Genomic DNA, 15,505 nt, shown 5'->3' on the forward strand with positions numbered 1-15,505 from the left:
TCTTGAAAATACAATAAAAAAACATCTCAAAAGTGATGGAAAATTGGGATTTCCAAGGAATATTGTACTCTTAGCGGAGCAACAGTTTTGCCAGTAAGTTACTGGACTTCATCATTACAGGAATTTACTGGCAACAATTGCTTAGCACTCCTTGTGAAGACTGGTACTTTTGGAATTTTCCAAAAATACCACAAAAAGCAAAACAGAGTGTTGTTTGACTTTAGAATCATATTTAGTCGATATTCCGTTTATTGCGCCTCCTCGGGGAGTTGCAAATTTAGAAATTCCGCGCAACCCATTTTTCATCCCTATTCTAGCTGCTATATTGCGAAATGCAGTTCTCCGCTAAAATAGATGGCTCCGAAAATGCATTGTACGTTCCTGGCCCGGCATGCTGACCCCCAGCAAGGTCTTGGAAAACAACCTATGCATAATTCTGCATTCTGGCTCAGCTGCATGCAAAAACAAAGAAATAAACCCAAAGTGAAAAACAGAATCTCCTCAGGGAGGTAATTAAAGTGCCCTTTGTGATTAAGAATGTCACGTCAAGGATGTTGGCATAAGTTGTTCCTCGGCGTGTACTGTGCGTTCGTGTGCATGTTACTGTACTCGCATGCCTGCGGTGCCCCGGCCTGGGCCTCAGATCAACGTTGGTGGCGAACGAGATGTGTTGGGAGACCCTGGTGTAAGCGGCTAGAGGAGGGGAGAGATGCTCGGCTAGAAAGTGGACACGTGTAATGGCAGTTCCAGCTGAGAAAACACAAGCACCCGAGGAACACTAAAACCTGAGGGGTGAAAAATATGCGAGGCCTTCCGATAGGTCGGATTCCCCCACCGTATCTAATTCGATTTTACAAACTGCAAGGAAACACGCTGCTGCTGTTCTCCGAGCACTGGTGTGAAGATTTCAATTATTTTTTTACAAGTTTTTTTTTTTCAAAGACTGAAAAACATCTTTGGCCTTTTTCCAAAGCACATCTGCTTTTTACTTAGTATATATATCCACAAATACTGGCTGGGGGAGATTATTTACTCAAATGTAGATGGGGGAGAGGCGTCTATTAAAGCAGCGTTTCCCGACTTTTATGGCGCAAGGCTCGTATTTTACATGAATACAAAATCTCACAGCTCACTACCAAACAAATGTCACAAAAACAATATATACTGAATTAAAGTGCTCGTGTTGGTGGTCAAAGCGCATTAAATTGTTCTGCCTGTCACTGTACATCATTGGCATAGCTGGAGGAGCATAGATACATCATTTGTAGTCAATAAATAATAATTAAACCCAAGTGAAATTGATTCATTTTACCAATGTATTTGAAAAATACTATTAAAGGGGAAGCCTTTCTTTGCACACATTTTTAAAAAATATTTTAAAGAGTACAGTTGTGCCTTGAGATACGAGTTAATTTTTTCTGTGACCATACTCATAACTCAATACACTCAAAGTATTTTTATCCCCTGAAATGAATTGAAATGTCATTCATTCATTCTCCCCAAAAAGCTGATTTTGTAAGGAAAATAGCACTATAGTATTTTAAATAATAAAAACATACACTAATAACGTGATAAAATGAACATTTTAGGTGGTGAACCAGTTTGTGCGTAGTTATTGATTTATTGTAATTGTGCAGCTATTGGGGTGTGCATCTTGCCCACTTCAGGGAAGTGTAATACATAGAGAGAGAGGAGAAGCTCACAACTCGGTAAGATGTAGTAATATAGATAATATTTTTCCATAACATAAATAATATATGCCTGAGACTAAGGTTATTTTAATCCTCACATGTGTTGCTTCGTTGGCATAGTGGTGCAAATGTTTAGAGCGATGGCCTCATAGTTGTGAGGACCGGGGTTAAAATCCCGGCCCCCTCTCCTTGTGAGGAGTTTGCATGTTCTTCCTGCGCCTGTGTGGGTTTTCTCCAGGTAATCCAATTTCCTCCCACATCTCAAAAACATGCATTAATTGGAGACTCTAAAATTGCCCTTAGGTATGATTATGACTGCGGCTGTTGTCTTTCTCCATGTGCCCTGCGATTGGCTGACAGCCAGTTCAGGGTGTACCACGCCTCCTGCCAGCTGACAGCTGGGATAGGCTCCAGCACTCCCGTGACCTTTTTGAGGATAAGCGGCTCATAAAATTGATGGATGTGTTGCTCCATCTTTGTGTTCAAATAGCCATAACTTAAATGGTTCTAACATCCTGACAAGGATGCTATTCTTTAGGCAGTCTAGTTTGTTAGCATTAGGCTAATTCAAGTTTCCTATGCAAAAGTTATGCGTATGTAACTTTTCTTGTTTTATGTTGAGTATAACAGTTAACTTCAACTGGGAAAGATGGATGAAATATGGCTCGCCTCCCAAGATGGTATGCAGTATATGACAATTTCTCATTTAAAACTCCCATTCAAAACAACATTAGAATGGAACGTATAGTCGCATTGCGGCACAGTCACCAATCAATCGGCAGAAAAGACCTTGTAGCTTTGTACAAAGGACACTTTTACAACATGCATTTAGACAACAGTATACATTTTAATTCATTCATTTTAATTCATCTGAGAGACTTACGTAGCTCAATAGGTGCTGCTGTTTTGGTTAGAAAAGTAGTAAAAAAAAAAAAAAAGTAAAAGTAGTGAGAAAAATAGTTTGAACGATCCAATGAGCAGAATGGCACAAAGGACAAGAGTGCTATATAAGTGTGATGCATTATTATTATTGCTATTATGTCTGCACCATGCAGTGACTTAGGGGTCAATGTTTATTAGTACTGAAAAGGTTCAGTAGAAATGTGTCAGAAAATGCTTCAGATTTTTTTTCAATTGTTGAAATAAAGCAAACGCAAAATCAAGTGAAAGCAGGAAAGAGGGAAAAATTGGGTGCTTCATCCAAAACAAATCAGGTGACTCAAATTGCATTGATGCTTTATATTGGTTGTTATTCATCCAGCATCGTTTCACGCAGGCAGGCAGACTTGCAGCAGGGCTCGGTACTTGCCTGGTGGTCCACGCAGTCAGGTCTGGCAAAGACATTAGAACGGGGAGTCTCATAGACAGCGCTCACTTCTCTAAATAAACATTAGTCTTAAAAAGTTTGGCCCCGCGACCTCGGCGTGATCGCGTTTCACTCTGGATACAGTCCATTTTTATCGCGAGGTTTGCCTCCTCTTAAATAGACACACACGGACGCACAAACGACACTTTCACCCTGGAAAGAAAAAAAAAGATTAGATGTCAATTTAAAGAAAGTTTCGTTTTCATTTTTTAGGAGTCTTAATCATAACATCAATGTCTCCAATTGGTGGTAAATGACTTGCTATTTCCTATGACTCATCGCTGTACAGTTTCAACAGACATTTTAATTGCCAACTAATTAAGGAATAAATCCAATAAATGCATTGTGTAAAAGTTTGGGAATTTCAACATTTCTTAGTTATGCTTTTTACCTCCCAGGCCTCTACGCGCTGCAACACTTAAATTCTCGTTAAATATACCCACCGTGACACAACGTCGCCTGGATAATTACGTTGTTGTTGTTGATTGTTTGTTTTTATTTGTTGTTTTACATCGCAGCGTGAGCCGATAATGTTCTCGCTAAAAGTTCAAAAGGGAAAGGGCAGTGAAACACACGCGCAGTTAAATACACGCATGACTGTCACGCACACACATGCACACACTCGCTCACGCACGGGCGAGCGAGCGAGCGCGCACAAAAAAAAAAAAAACAGCTGCACGTCTCTTTATCAAAAGTGATGGAGGAATCCAAAAGAGTGTCAGTGATACGAATTTAATCATCACAAATGAAGTGTATTTTAAATAATCATACTCTCATTTAAAACCTCCTTATGAATTCTATGCAAAATGTACTAAGATCGCCTTTATTAAAATGTATAATCGTCCAAGTCTCTCCCGCGTGACGATTGACACTCCACATCTAAAATAATTAACATTATCAATAGTCACACTTTTTATGGTCATATGCGTATTTTTCGTAAATTATTTTGTTCGCAGGGAAACCTGCAAGACAAATGTAAAAAAAAAAAAAAAACAATATCACTACTGTAGATATATAGCATTGCTAAAGGAAAATCTGATTTTTGTCTATATTTTTTTCTGAATGTCAAAATATTACCTTGGCAAGTTGATGGCCCATAGAATGAATCACCTGCTAATATTGAGGAAGGAAGTTTTGTCCTTCTCGTCTCGTCTCTTATTATTATTATTTTTTTCAACTGCAGGTGTTCTCTTTGCTCGGCGTGTCTTCCAAAGTTCATATTATGTTCTGGCACATGGGGGAGTTGGCGGTCCTGTGCTTTATTTTCACATTCTAAATGAATTAAACGCGGGATTCCTTTGTGTGGTGCAAAAACTCCGAGTCTGCTGCAAAGGAGGAGCGGTGATCTTGGTGAGCACGGTGGTGGGATGGGTTGGGGAGGGGGGCCAGTGATTTATGGAGGCCAGCCAAGGAACCACACGGACCGGGACAGGATTCTTCCGTTCAAGCGAGTAGCATCAGCCGAGGGTGCACTACATTATTTTTCTTAAATACAAAATGTCCTTTTTCGTTACTTTAAAGTGCGCTAATGTTTTTTTTTTTATATATATATTCGAGTTATTATTGGAAATCACCTCGTGTGTTCTCCCACAAAAAAAAAAGAAAGAAAAGCGTAGCTTTGGCCTCTGGTCATTTTATTAGACACAGCAGCTAATAATGCGCCCTTTTTTTTCCCTTTCCAAGTGATAATGATGGTCATTTCGGGGATTTACAGAAAAATAGAGGTATTGATTTAATAATGTGGTTGTATTTGTCACTGTGTAGACAATTGGGGGATCCAAAGTATTAGGAATAGTTATCAGTATGCATTATATAATATATTGTATAACGAATACCACTCAGTGCAATGCCTCAGCCTTACAATTATTTTAAAGGCAGGATTTCAGTGATGACATGTCGTTCTGGTGCAGGTGTGCCTAATGAAGTGGGCTGTATTATAATATATGGAATTGTTTGCGTAAAGCATTGATTTGGACTCAAACGGTTTAAATTATTCTTTAAAAAGTACAAAAGGAAAAGAACAGAAAACGCAGTTTAAAATTCAGCGAGCCTTTTGACATCATTACCAAACACACACGGAATCACACAGATGCAAATATACAGACACACACGTTCCTTGCAGTGTGAGAACACACACACGGTGCCCTTGTGTCCTTCAAGTCTAAGAAAGATGTATCGATCAGGGGTGCAAGTGTATTGACAAAGCGGTGAAAGATTTGCGCTTAACGATTTGAGTTAAACCCCCTTCTGTCACGCGCTCGAAAAAAAGATAACATCATAACATCATCATATATAACATGATAAATCTTTGAAAGTATATATCCAACGAATAAATAACAATGCATTTGCTTCACGGCGCATATGGAAGCGGTTAGGGTGGGGTGAACAAACGCACTTTTGGACTCATTTGCCTGTCATGTCACGCATCGTTCTTGACTATTCTTTGAGACAACGTCACGCAAAATGACGAGCGTCGCGGTGCCTAAATAAAGACACGCTCTCTGTCTCTCTCCGTGGGGAGAGCCGCTGCGCGTGGGTGGTCCCGGTGTCAAACATAAGCGTGCAGTTGAAGTCAAGACAAAAAATAAAAATTAAAGGGAAGATGGTCGCCGGGTGTACGAGTTGTTTGTTGTGGTGTATTTCGTTTCTTCTTTTTTTTTTTTTCTTCCAAGACGAGCATCGGGCTATTTCTGCCCGCCGTGGCCTGTAATCTTCCATCGTGCACGTCTGAATGAGACTCCATTCGATTGTGCTCTTCTGTGCGTGCGTCCATTGGTGCGCTCAAACTTTCATGCAGGGAATCCAATGGACTGTTGCTGCGTTTGCATCATCAGCCTGTCGGCGAGTCGTGCACAAGCAACGGCATTTCGAGCACACCCCGACGAGTCTTGTGCACGATATGCTCCAAAATAAGTTTAGCAAGTTTAAAAAATAAATGGAAATCTGTTGACCTCAACTCAAATTAAAATGATAAATTCTAAAAGTATTTGAAATATCCAGTAAAAGCTTTTTGTATTGATGGGAATCATTATTGCATTTATATTGCAGTCGTTTTTTGGGAATTATATTGCATGTATTTTGCAATGAATTAATGTATTCTCATTTGTACTCTGTAGGATTATATTTGGCAATGTGTGTCTATATATATATATATATATATATATATATATGTGTGTGTGTGTGTGTGTGTGTGTGTGTGTGTGTTGTGTGTGTGTGTGTGTGTGTGTATACACTCGTGTGTGTGTGTCAAATGGGTCAATCCAAGACAGAAATTCGATCATCAGAGGTATAGTTTAAAAAAAAAAAGAAAGAAAATCCACAAAATGCTCATAGTATTAAAAGAACACTGAAAAAAAAATTGATGGTTCATTTGTACATCGCACCATTGACCATCGCGGGGGTTCTTTAGGCTCATTACTGGGTGATGGTTGTTATAGCACACCTGACAGAATATCCAAGAAGTAACGGTTCTCGTTTGGTGCCGAAAAAACAGTAGATAATGGTCGGTTCTATCCAGAACCACTAGGAATGGGTGCTAATTAGTACCCCCAAAATGGTTCCGCTACAAAGAACTACATTTGGGTCTATGTCGAACCTTTATATTTGGGGCTTGATTAGTGACCTATCACAACAGAAATGTTGTTCTTAAATAAAGTCTACAAATGCTCAGGATTAAATTACACTTAAAAACGATTACGATGTTTCCAATCCTGCATTCACATAACAGTCTGTTTATTTTTGGTGCATGGGGAACTATACGATGAGGGCTGTTCCTAATATTATGACTCTATGACGTACTTTAATGAAATTATCAATACGGATTTATCAGTCAAAATATGAGCTATTGTCATTTTGAGACAACATTTTTGGATGGAAGGTATCTTAACATTCAAAATATGTTTTTTAAAAAAAGGCGTTTCGTGGAGTGTCTCGCGGAAACCACCAGCAGCGACAGGACTAAAAGAAGCATGGCATTGGATTTGGTTCCGAGGCTTTTTCAAAGCGGACACGGCGACCCATCCCTCCCAGGCCTTTCATCCTCAATAATCGCGTGTCAAAACAGCCGCAAACTAATTTGTCCGTGCATTTGCGCACAAAGCCGACCGCCTCACATGCAGCCTCCTTCTGTCCACAAACATGCTCCGCTCCAAAAAGACAACTGGGCCTGTTTTGGGGGTCCCCCACGGCTTCTTTTCATCCGTGTTGCGAGACAACACCGACGACATGAAAGAGGGCCCTGTCAGACCGAGGGCCCTTTGAGAACATTGCTTTTCAGGCTCCTATGCGTGTGGCTGCATTTGGGTCGGCCAAAGCGGGACCCCTCGCTGTGAGTGTATTGAGTCCCTCCGGGCCGGGGGTCCGCGCTCACAACGTCAACAAACGGCCCCGCAAGGAGCATTAGGATGGATTAGGAGCCCCAATGAAAATGCTGCTACAAATTAGCAACGAAAGCCCGCTTAATTCTCGGCGCAAAATCTAAAGACCTGATAGGGATATTGTCCACTTTCAATTATAAACCACCAAGTTTTGCTCAGTGTGTTATTTAAGGTCCTTTAGAAAAGGGGTTCTTTTTTTTTGGGAGGTGGGACGGGGGGGGGGGTGGCGAAGAAAAGCAAGAGCCACACAGGGATGAATGTTGGCCCCCAACCCGGTGAAATCCAGCGTCGTGTTTTTGACATTTAAATTCAATGAATGAAAGCCCCTTACAGTTCAGATTAAACTGTTCTTCCGATGAAAAGATTAGAGATAGATTTTTTTTCCTGCACACGTTTTTTTTTATTTTCATCATTACAACCCAAAAAATTACCTATTATAAACACTTGTCTTTTTCTATAATTGGCAACACATGACATAAAACTGTATGTGAAATACAACGATGAAACAAGTTCGAATGGAGGTAATGTGCTTTTTTTTAAACCAACAACCAAATATTTTTTTTTTAAAATAATCACTATGTACAAGAGATTCTGGGAGCGACGCTTTTCTTCTTTTTCTTTTGAACTTCAGCATGTGCTTTTTTTCTAAGTTTAAAAACCTGAGTTGTCTTTGTCACGTGCCACCTCTGTCATCATTAAAAGCAAGATCTGTAAAAATGTGAACCCCCACCACCACCAACCCACCCACCCTGTTCCTGGTGACACACTAAACGGAACAGGGTGTTATTTGGCGTACAAGACAAAATGGAGGCCACGTTCATGGATCACTGTTTCATTAAAATGCACCTATTTACATAGCATAAATAAACCCTCTTATGGAGCCGAAACACATTTTTTAATACTCAGCCTACCTTCACATAGGACAAAACCACACTTTGCTTTTTTTGTTTGTTTGTTTTTTTTTTTTTTTTTTTTTTTTTTTTTGACGCAAGTTCCGGGCAATTTTTAAATGGTTTTTGTTTGTTTGTTTTCTTTTCTCTTTCTCATTTTTTTTTTTTTTTATTATTATTAGAAAGGGCAAGTGTTCAAGTTTTTGCTGGGAAAGGTCTGCCCGTGCGTCCCGGGCTGTATTAAGTCCTGCGACAGGCTCAAGCGGTTGGAAGCGGACGCCAGGGCCGGGCTGAGCATGGCCAGGATGTGCGCCTGTCCACCCGGCTGGGCGCCGTACTGCGTCGCGGTGGAGTTGGCCGCCGCGCCGATGATGTTGTCGATGGAGAATGAGGGCCGACTTGGGACGCTCGAGTCCGTCTTGAGAGGCGCCATGGACGGGTAGAAGGGCTTCCTCAGCTCGGCGCCCACGGGCAAGGGAGGGGCGGCGGCGGGGAAGATGGGCGAGGGCAAGGTGCACGGTACGTTTGAGAACGGGAAGGAGCCCCCCGTGTGGGGGTGGTGGTGCGGGTGGTACGGGTTGTGCGCGGCGTGAAAGTTCTGCAGCTGAAGACCGTAGCCGTATCCGTACGGGTTGTATCCGAACCCGGGAAGAAAGCCTCCGGCGTCCCGCAGGATCTCGTTGGCCTGGTTCCTCTTGAAGCGCTTCCTCCTGCGCAAGAAGCTCCCGTTGTCGAACATGTCTGCCGAGTCCGGGTCCAGCGTCCAGTAGTTGCCTTTGCCGGGGTTGCCGGGCTCCCGTGGGATTTTCACGAAGCAGTCGTTGAGGGACAGGTTGTGCCGGATGGAGTTTTGCCAAGCGGGGAACTTCTCGCGGTAGTAGGGGAACCTGTTGCTGATGAACTCGCAGATCTCGCTGAGGGTGAGGCGCTTCTTGGGGCTCTGCAGGATGGCCATGGTGATGAGGGCGATGTAGGAGTAGGGGGGCTTCACCAGGGCGCTCTTCCTCGCTTTGTCGCTCTGCGCCGTGACGGCGTCGGACTCCCGGACGCCGAGCCCCGTCTGCTCCGCCGGGCACTCGGAGCTGCTCAGTCCGGGCGAGGACGCCCCTTCCTCGGCGTTCTGGGAGTAATTATCATCGGAGTCCAGGTTGAAGTCGTGCTGCGTGTACTTTCCGTCCTTTCCGACCCCGACCACGTCAATGTCCACATCATCGGACAATGCAGAGCTGTCGGACATATCCGTCCCTAAAGTCATCCTTATCGTCCCGCACCCCCTCCCCACCTCCGCTCCTCGAGAGCCCACCAACACTAGAACCGCACCAGAACTTGTCCGCACTCGTGTTCCCGAGCACTCGACGCGCGCATGGTTCTAGAATCTATCAAAGCGAGAGGACAAAAAGAAGTTTGACCTGCAGCCTTTGACGTCTCCCGGAGCTCTGGGTGCGCGAGTGTCATCCAGCACCAAACTTCTGCTCTCCTCTCCTCTTTCCAGGCGTACAAGTCAATCACAGATCATCGATCCGCGACTTGCCTCCTTGAAAACTTCGTGTCAAACGTGACCTTTCGAAACTCACGCCAGAAGAACATTTGGCTGCAGGAATCCCAGCTCGAAAGCGTCACACGAGCCTCCTCTGCTTCCTTTACGCATTTATAGGAGCACCCTGCTCACGTGATCTGTGACTCACTGACACGCACTGGAACTGGACCAAATTTACATATCATAAATTCACGCTGATATTTTTGTTCTCAATTTAAACCGCCCCCACCCCCCCCCCAAAAAAAAAAAAAAAAAAAAACAAAAAACGATATGGCGTTATTCACTACCAAACAGATTTGGAATGATCAGATTATTATTTTTTTCTTCATCACGTTTTCCATTGACAGAAACACTACAGCGATTTATGTCATCATTATTAGTTAAATATTATCATTACTATTTACTGCGAGTAATTATTGTGTATATTTGGTATTAGAAAATTATCTTGTGTGATTAAGAACCAAAATAAGTCCATTTGCCCAACGTTCAAATGCTATTATTATTCTTCATAATAATAATGCACATTTTATATTTTTAGCCTTGTATCATTAACATAAAATATTCCGATACCGACAACATATTTTTGATTTTTTAAATCTTCATAATATAATTAGCTGTTTTATCTATAACTTGTTTTTATTTCTGATAATTATTAATTAATGCTGCTCCAAGGCAAGGCCAATTTAATTCACGCCTTCGGGCTAACAGCTAAATTGCAGCGTGACTGATAGTGCATGCAATGTTTTTTAAAAATAAATCACAGTATTCGTTTCTTGTTTTTTTTTCTTTAATCTGTAAATGCTTCATTCTAAATGGAAGGCCCAGTAGACGTCAAGTATACAGTACACGACTTCCCATATTGTACACACGAATCCACGAAAAATAAATGTAAAAGACTCAAGAACAGGGAAAAAAAATAAATAATAAAAATGGTGCGGTCAAAGTGTAAGTGACAAACGCCATCTTGCGGCCGTTATTGTTGGCGAAAAATCAGGGAAATACATCGGATGAGAATCTGGTGGAAATAAAGAATTCCTCCCCTGCTGATTTGTAAATCGTCTCAATTACAAAGGAATGGCCAGGCTTCGATTTCTATTGTTCTATGTTGATTATGACAAGAGACAAAAACGCAAAACCTCCACAATTAAATAAATAAATTCATTCGACTGAGTGAAGGCAGCACTGTGACATAAGAGCATTGGCTTCACAGTTCTGAGGACCAGGGTTCCAATCCTGGTCCCCGCCTGTGTGGAGTTTGCATGCTCTCCCCGTGCCTGCGTGGGTTTTCTCCGGGCACTCCGGTTTCCTCCCACAATCCCAAAAACATGCATTAATTGGGGACTCTAAATTGCCCCTCGGTTGTTTCTTTCTATGTGCCCTGGGATTGGCTGGCAACCAGTTCAGGGTGTACCCCGCAACCTCTTCGTTGACAGCTGCGACAGGCTCCAGCACTCCCACGGGCCACGACCCTTGTGAGGATAAGCGGCTTGGAAAATGGATGGATGGATATATATCGTCTAAATTGTTACCAATCCTATTTCATCACTTAATTTCATACTTGCATTTCATACTTGCATATCAACATGATATGTTGTCTTCCTGTTAAGGTAAAATCTTCATGTTGCCACTCAAAAATATGCTACGTGATCTGTGACTCTCTCACACACGCACGCACGCACGCAAGCGCGCGAACTTGACTAAACATCATAAGTCAACATTAATGTTTTTGTTTTCCAGATTGATGAGCAAAAACTTTACAAACGACTTTTGTCGAGTTTATAATAAATGGCACTTCTGTCGTTTGGACTGTATGTACTTTAATTATTGACAATCATTTTGCATTTGTCATAGGATACAAAGTGCACAATCATTAGCGCGCGTTCGGATTTCCACATCTGTGTACACTCTGTAAATTGTTTCTGTTTTTTATTTTATTTGTGAGGTTAGGGCACCCTCTGCTGCTTGAAGCCAGTACTATTTACCCTCCCCCCCCAAAAAAAATAAATAAATAAAGTGGATCCTTCCCGAAAATGACCTATGCGTTATTACCAGCTCTCAGTATGATGCAATGCATGTATACACAACTGCAGAGTACAATCGCAGTAATAAACATGTCGTCGTCTGCTTAGAATATCCGCCTTACAGTTCTGGGGTTGCGGGTTTGAATCTCCACCTTTCTGTGTGAGGTTTTCCGTGTACTTCACCCACATTCCAAAAACACCCATTGTTGCTGATCGAAGTTATTTTTCCTTTGCTCAGAAAGCAGTTGTGGTGAACCGTTGTGAATGTTAAAAGTGATTGCATATCTTTATGTGTGTCGTGGACAAAGGTGGCCAATTCAGAAACTCAAAACTTCTGTTGTGTACAGGGGAACGACGGATTGTGTAGCGTTAAATGGTTAGCCCACTTTATTCTAATTCTTCTGCAACAACTACTACTCCTTCTTTGTTTGCTACGTCAGTCTGAATGACTTGTGGGCAACATGCTGCCCTCCAGTGGTCAATGTTGGTACTATGATATACTTTCTTTTTCTGAGGCGAATCGCGATTGTCTGGAGTCAACTGACGCGCAGAACCCCAACCTATAGCAGTCTAGTAGGCTGAAATACACATAAATACCACAATATAACCGTATAAGCAAGCACAAGCAAAAGAAAAAAATGAAGTTGAAGGAAAGATGAAAACGAGATAGTGATAAGTGTGAATATCTGTTCCTTGCATGTGAAAAATAGTGAAGGCCGTTTGTCCCGGTGGCAATATCAACAATCAGAAACGCTTAATGTGTGTTTGCCTTTTTTTAGCAGACCCGCTAAGAAACAAGTTAAGACATTATTAAGTTGAAATGACAGTGTTGTGCTCTTACTACATTTGTAATGTCGTTCACATTTTAAAAATTAGCTCGGCGTGCTATGAAAACAATTGAAGCAGGCTTGAACGAATCCTTCACTGCACAACGCCACCCCCCACCGGCCCCCCGCCCAACTCAAAGGACGCCATTATTGTCAATAGTTTTGCTGCATCTCTCGCACTTTTATAGACTTACTACAATATTGTTTATTTTATCATGTTCTCGAAGCATTTGGGACCGGGGAGATTATATCAGAAAGAAAAATAAATACTGTAATACCTTGCGATGATACTACAAGGTGGCCAGTACAGAACCCTGCAACATTCCGTTATACAGTAATTTCCTCTATTTCGATTTTACCTCCCATTTAGATGTACATAACCATTTAATAATCCATACTACAGTAATAAGTTTCTCAATTACTTAACTTTCCTTGCTGATTATGATAATTACAGAGAATATGCAAATTAATGCATCGTAGCGAAGTCTGAGGTGGATGCTGGTTCCAAGAATTATCCAGTCACGGCTGCAAAAGTAAATTAATAAATACAACTAAAATTCCAACACAAAATAAATTACAACTGCTGATATTTATTCAACTGGACATTTTTAACGTTAAGTTGTAAGCGCCCGGGAATATTGCAGGATTTGTGTCGCTAGATTTTTACAGGTATTTGGGGATGAATAATGATATATTTATTTTCTATTTATCTATTATAATAATATCTATCAGTGGGAAATTCAACCCGCACTCAGCTGTATATTGAAGGCATGCGACATATTCTCGTCCTGTAATATATGCTTTGACTTGTTAATTGGGCAGTGTATTTGTAAATATTGTATAACCCCCAGGCTAATAACTATTTTATCAAACATATTTAGATTTTATATTCTACATTATAATAACAATTAAGTATAAGATACCTACAGTATAATGAAACTGTCATCGGTACAGAGACCATTTAGTTAAAAAATTCGTTTATTTCATACTGCTACACTGATAAAAAGTTTTGAAAACAAATACATAATTACATTAAAACGTAATGAAAACACACACTCACATACTCACACAACCAATATTTAAGTCTGTCAAACACTGAAATCCGTGAAGAAAAATCATGGAATGTGTGAAAAAAATATAAATGGCTTGGGGGGGGGGAGTGGAATGTTTTATCACAAGGCTTGATCCTTTACAGTCAAATGAGTTCTGATGAAATATTGATGAGAATTTGAGACGAATCCCTTCAGTCAGGCTGTCACATGTATCGCTCCAGTCCGGGTGCAAAGTTGGCCTGCCTCATGTACGAGTTGTTGTAAGTGTTCACAGGGCCCGACAGGCCCAGCAGCTGCTCCGTGTGCTCCGTGCAGGAGCTCTGCCGCAGGGCCGGCAGAGAGAGCCTGCTGCTCGGGCAGTACATCTGAGAGCTCCCGGGGGAGAAACCAGACGGGGCCATGCCGCTCAGGTTGGGAGGCGAGGCCGGGGAGGAATAAGGGTACGCCGGGGTGAAGCTAGAGGAGATGTTGCTGTTTCTGCCCAACACGTTAGCGGACTGGTTGATGGTTTGGGTCTGGAAGCAGGCCGAAGGGTCGGCCCCGGTGACCGAGCAGCTGGAGGTCATGGCGGCCAAGTCGCCGGCGCTGAGCCCCTGCAGAGCTTGGGGGTTCAGCTCCCCGACCGCCTGGGGGCTGATGATGTTGTCGATGCTGAACATGCGGGGCTGCCCTTGGCATACCCCGGCGGACGTCTGGTAGTGATGCAGCATAGTCGGGTGCTGGGACGCGGCAGTGAGCTGGGGACCGTACCCGGTGCCGATTCCGGCGTAGAGGTTGTTCGCGTAGGAGGGCCTCCCCATCGGGGTGGGCGTGAAGGCGCTGGAGCTCTGGATGTAAGCCGGGTAGGTGCTGACATCGGTGCGTTTGAAGCGCTTCCGTCGCCGCAGGAAGCTTCCGTTGTCGAACATGTCCTCGGCGGCGGGGTCCAGAGTCCAGTAGTTACCTTTTCCGGGTCTGCCGGGCTCCCTCGGAATCTTGACGAAACAATCGTTAAGAGTCAGGTTGTGACGGATAGAGTTCTGCCACTTCTTCGAGTTCTCCCTGTAGAACGGGAAGCGCTCCATGATGAATTTGTAGATGCCCCCGAGGGTGAGCTTCCTCTCGGGGGAGTTGGCAATGGCCATGGCGATGAGGGCGATGTAGCTGTAGGGGGGCTTGCCCCGCTGCACCGGCCTCTTCCTCCGGCGGCTGCCGGTGGGCAGGTGCTCCTGATCCGTCTGGCCCAGTACGACCCCGTCGTCGGCGTCGGGGCTGTTCCCCCGCGGCTCCGACTTGATCAGGACGCCGTCCTTGGAGCGGGCCTGCAGCATCAACGGGGGCAGCGGCGAGTCCAGGCTGACGTTGGGGGACAGGACCACCGGACTGACCTCTGCGGGAGAGTGCTGCGTCTCGGCGGTCATGTTGCACACGCCAGAGTAGTACGAGTAGTTTGCCAGATTCATGGAAGACCAAGAAGTTAATATAGTGTCCAGTGGAAATGTTAGGTTTGAGAGCTTTTGTGTAGTGTCCTCTTGGATTGGGCGCTGGGTGTCATTCCAGGTGAGATGCAGAGGCGCTGACAGTTTTATAAGGGTGGGGGGAGCAATGACGCAACTAGTTCCCTGATGACGGAGCTGCAGCTGCACATAACCTTTTTTTAATTTATTTTTTTTTAAAACATTGCTGCTCATCTTCGGGCATATATAGTCTTGTTTACAAAACAAAAATGCATATGACGTTGTTGGCGTTTTCATGATCTGGACTGA

The 15,505-nt window shown here is 43.1% G+C and overlaps 2 protein-coding genes across 2 annotated transcripts; both read right to left on the minus strand.

Annotated features, from left to right (window-relative positions):
- Window positions 1-7,831: 7,831 nt before the first annotated feature.
- foxd2 (forkhead box D2) lies at window positions 7,832-9,943 on the minus strand. Its single transcript, XM_061825145.1, has one exon. The coding sequence runs from the start codon at window positions 9,576-9,578 to the stop codon at window positions 8,502-8,504; it is 1,077 nt and encodes a 358-aa protein (XP_061681129.1). The 5' UTR covers window positions 9,579-9,943; the 3' UTR covers window positions 7,832-8,501.
- A 4,020-nt stretch (window positions 9,944-13,963) lies between these two features.
- On the minus strand, window positions 13,964-15,202 carry foxe3 (forkhead box E3). The gene has a single exon (XM_061825686.1). The coding sequence runs from the start codon at window positions 15,200-15,202 to the stop codon at window positions 13,964-13,966; it is 1,239 nt and encodes a 412-aa protein (XP_061681670.1).
- Between the last annotated feature and the right edge of the window lie 303 nt (window positions 15,203-15,505).

The sequence above is a fragment of the Syngnathoides biaculeatus genome, chromosome 7 (assembly GCF_019802595.1).
Source record: "Syngnathoides biaculeatus isolate LvHL_M chromosome 7, ASM1980259v1, whole genome shotgun sequence".
Classification (NCBI taxonomy): domain Eukaryota; kingdom Metazoa; phylum Chordata; class Actinopteri; order Syngnathiformes; family Syngnathidae; genus Syngnathoides; species Syngnathoides biaculeatus.

What these genes read in the sequence shown, in the direction of transcription:
- foxe3 (XM_061825686.1), bottom strand. Translation starts at nt 15,202, where the DNA reads ATGAATCTGGCAAACTACTCGTACTACTCTGGCGTGTGCAACATGACC.
- foxd2 (XM_061825145.1), bottom strand. Translation starts at nt 9,578, where the DNA reads ATGACTTTAGGGACGGATATGTCCGACAGCTCTGCATTGTCCGATGAT.